The 3,635-nt window shown below is 52.7% G+C and overlaps 1 protein-coding gene across 1 annotated transcript in view; it reads left to right on the forward strand.

Moving 5' to 3' along the window:
• The first annotated feature begins 681 nt into the window (after nt 1–681).
• Nucleotides 682–3,635, forward strand: part of UROS (uroporphyrinogen III synthase) — an 11,486-nt gene continuing 8,532 nt past the window's right edge. The window contains exons 1-3 of the mRNA XM_005880835.2: nt 682–701; nt 3,173–3,258; nt 3,413–3,496. Coding sequence (XP_005880897.1) covers nt 3,199–3,258; nt 3,413–3,496 — 144 coding nt within the window. The 5' untranslated portion in view covers nt 682–701; nt 3,173–3,198. The remainder of the gene's footprint in view (nt 702–3,172; nt 3,259–3,412; nt 3,497–3,635) is intronic.

Here is a 3,635-nt window from a genome sequence, read left to right on the forward strand (position 1 = left end):
GGGGGCCCACCCATCCGGGGCCCACCCACCCGGGCGCTAGCGAGTGCAGGACTAGTCGGGAGCGGAACCGAGGCCGCCGCAGGCCTGAGTGTGGGCCGTGGCCTGGGGTAGTGATGGACTCCAATGGAAGGGCCCGGGGTCGTGCAGGTCCCCACGCCAGGCCCGGCCCGACCGCGCGGGCGTCCCCCAGCACAGGGGTGGCTCGGCCTCGTCAGGCACCGAATGCCTGCCCCTAGCGGACCCTCCTTAAGCCCATTTCCTGACCTGAAAGTTTGCTGAAAAGCAGGAGTGGACAGTCAAAGCTTCAGGGCCACTAGGGAAATCCGAATTGCAGACCAGAGCCTATTTGGGAGGACAGAGTGGCGGGCACTGGGGCCAGCTCGTGTGCACCTGAGGCTGCAGCCACGTGGGAAGGGCCCGGTGCGGTCAGATTTTTACATTTCAAGAGAACCTGGAATTCTGGATATTTCTTTTTATGATAGGGTCGCCTGATTGCAGAGCCTATGCCTTTATGGTGTGTGTGTGTGTTTTAATTGATTTCAGAGAGGGAGAGAGGAATAGAAATACCAATGATGAGAGAATCATTGATCGGTGCCTCCTGCACGCCCCCTACTGGAGATCGAGCCCGCAACCTGAGCATGTGCCCTGACCAGGAATTGAACTGTGACCTTGACTCTCAACCACTGAGCCAAACCTGCCTGGTGGGTGAATTCTGGATTTTTACAAGAAATACCTTGAGTTTTACAACCTTAAAATATTTAAATAAAACTCGTTGACCAGCTAGGTTTACCCCCCCCCCCCCCCCCCCCCCCCCCCCCCCCACGTAGCCCATTGTAAAGACTATTCATTAGAAAGGACGTCATTCATTAGAGATGACATCCATTTCTTTTCTTTTCTTTTTCTTTGTAAAATGAGGAGAGTGGGCTGGGTGCATGTGATTCTAAATACGTACTCAGCTGCCCTAGCAGTGAGGCGGCCACTGCTGGGGAGGTTTAAGCAGAACAGTGATGATAACCTCTGCTCAGTAATTCTACCCTGGAGAGGTAACCAGCTGGCAGCATCCCAGGCCCCTCTCCCACGGCACCTCCTAGCACTTAATGGTACGGCCACCCCCAAAACATCATGCACACCTCCCTGATGGGCTTCCGTTATCACTGTTACAGAAAGCCTTTGTGAGCAACTGGCTCCTGGTATTTGAGCTTCTCCAATGGGGACATGATAGGGCTGAGTAGCGACCTGTGGCCACACGAATGCCTGCTTCCCACAGCAATAAGCTTCTACTTTTGAATCCCGCAGTAGTTGCTTGCTTTGTGTGCCCTGGAAAGATGTGTGCTTTAGCAGAAAATGCCACATTGTACCTGCCACTCAGTGACATCCCAGATTCCGGGGACCCCAAATTGGAAGGCTTATCAGTCGGGGTTCAACCAGAGAAACGGGACCAGCAGGGGATCTGTATTAGGAGACTGAGTGCATCTCTGGGGCCAGTCAAATCCGTAGTGGAGGGCACAGCAGAAGCGATGTACAGGAGGCACTTCCCCCTGGGAGCCTCCGTCTGCTCCAAGGGCCTTTCCACCACCCCAGGCAGCCCCCCCGGATTGTGTAGGATGACCTGTCTTACTAAAGGTCAGCTGACGATGGGCCTCATCATATCTCCAAAACCTTCCTGGCAGCACTTGGGTTCGCATAGGGGGATGCAGGGGACTGGCCCAGCCAGGCTGACACCAGTGACCAGCGCAGAAAGGTCGACTACGGAGACTCACTTTGAGTAACTCCAGGCAGTGACAGAAGCCATCCTGCCCACTTTCCCAAAGCCCCACTGTAGCTAAGAGCCCGACAGCAGCAATAATGAGAACTTTAATTTTATACTCATTTGCTCAGTTGCTTAGATACAAAGCAATTCATTTTGAGCTGTGTGCCATTTATATCTCAATAATGAAAAAGGGCCCGGCTGTGTGCCTAAGTGGTTAAGCATTGACCTATGAACCAGGAGGTCACAGTTCGGATTCCGGTCAGGGCCCATGCCCGGTTGCGGGCATGATTCCCAGTGTGGGGTGTGCAGGAGGCAGCCAGTCAATGATTCTCATCATAGAGGTTTCTATCTCTCCCTCCCTCTCTGAAATCAATGCAAGCATATCTATATATATAAAAGCCTAATATTCAAAGCGTCCCCTTGGGAATTCGACTGGGAGACCAGGAGTTCGATGGCTCGCTATGACATGCACTGACCACCAGGGGGTGTTGCAAAACAAAGGAAGGCCAGGCCAGCAGCCAGAAGGCCCTGATCGCCAGACAGGTCTAGGGACCCTACCCGTGCATGAATTTCATGCTCGGGGCCTCTAGTGTTAAATAATAAAGGAAACCAGGATGAGCATCTTTATGTTAATCTTGGCACACATTTGTGAGTACTGCCTTAGTGGTTATTCTTAGATGTGAAATTACAGAAAGGACAGGAAGTACATAAGGCTTTAAATATGTATCGACAAATTGTGTTCTAGGTTGTTAGAAAACTTTTGAAAGATTACTTCATGATACTGACAACACTTATAAAACATCATTTAAGAAGTAGAAAAGTCGCCCGGTCGGTGTGGCTCAGTGAGTGAGCATTAACCTATGAACCAGGAAGTCATGATTCGATTCCCGGTCAGGGCACATGCATGCCCAGGTTGCAGGCTCCATCCCCAGTAGGGGGCATGTAGGAGGAAGCCAATCAATGATTCTCTCTTATTGATGTTTCTCTCGCTCTCTCTTCCTCTCTGAAATCAATAAAAATATGTTAAAAATGTAGAAAAGTCAATAAAATTATTTCCTAAGGAGCTTACAAGCAAACAACTTAGTATATTTTGAAATGGAAGTAAGTACTCATTTCCTTCCAATATGAGACACCCATTTCTCTACGTATTGATACAACCCAGAATTTGCACCACTTCTGCTCCCTGAGCCTTACATGTGGCTGGGACACTGGCTCTCCCCTGGGCTGTCATCTGCCTTCCAGGCGCTATCAAGTGCCAGCAGCTGTCCCTCGGCCTTATCAGTGACAGGGTCTCTGCAGGAACCGGCCCGTTCACGCTGAGTCAGTGCGCAGGGGCCACCTTCTCCCCCCTGCCCCGTCCACCCACGTGGCCCAGGAGGAGTCTGAGGTCTGATTAAGGCCCGTGTCCCCGCTCTGTCACAGCGCCCTGTACGGCCCGCCAGGCAGTGATGAAGGTTCTTTTGCTGAAGGACGCTAAGGAGGAGGGCGGCCAGGACCCGTACGTCAGGGTAAGTGCCCGAAGCGCCGGCCCCGGAAACAGCGCTCACCCGCGAAGTGGGGGGCCCGGAACTGAGACGCGGCCCACAGCACTGCAATGTGACCCCCACCCTTGCCCTCCTTCAGGCGGCCTGGCCAACCCAGAGCCTGTTCTTTCGTCTGCAGGAGTTAGGATTGCGCGGACTGGAAGCCACTCTGATCCCTGTTTTGTCATTTGAGTTTCTGTCTCTTCCCACTTTCTGGGAGAAGGTAAGGTCTGCCGTGTCTGAGCACCGTGATGGCTACATGCGACGCGTTTGGTTTCTGTAGAGTCCGTGCCGGCCCCAGCCCAGGGCTTTCTTCCTTCCCTCATTTTACTGCCCAACTTCTAAACTGGGCGGCACCCCAC

The sequence above is a fragment of the Myotis brandtii genome, unplaced genomic scaffold (assembly GCF_000412655.1).
Source record: "Myotis brandtii unplaced genomic scaffold, ASM41265v1 scaffold656, whole genome shotgun sequence".
In the NCBI taxonomy this organism is placed as follows: Eukaryota; Metazoa; Chordata; class Mammalia; order Chiroptera; family Vespertilionidae; genus Myotis; species Myotis brandtii.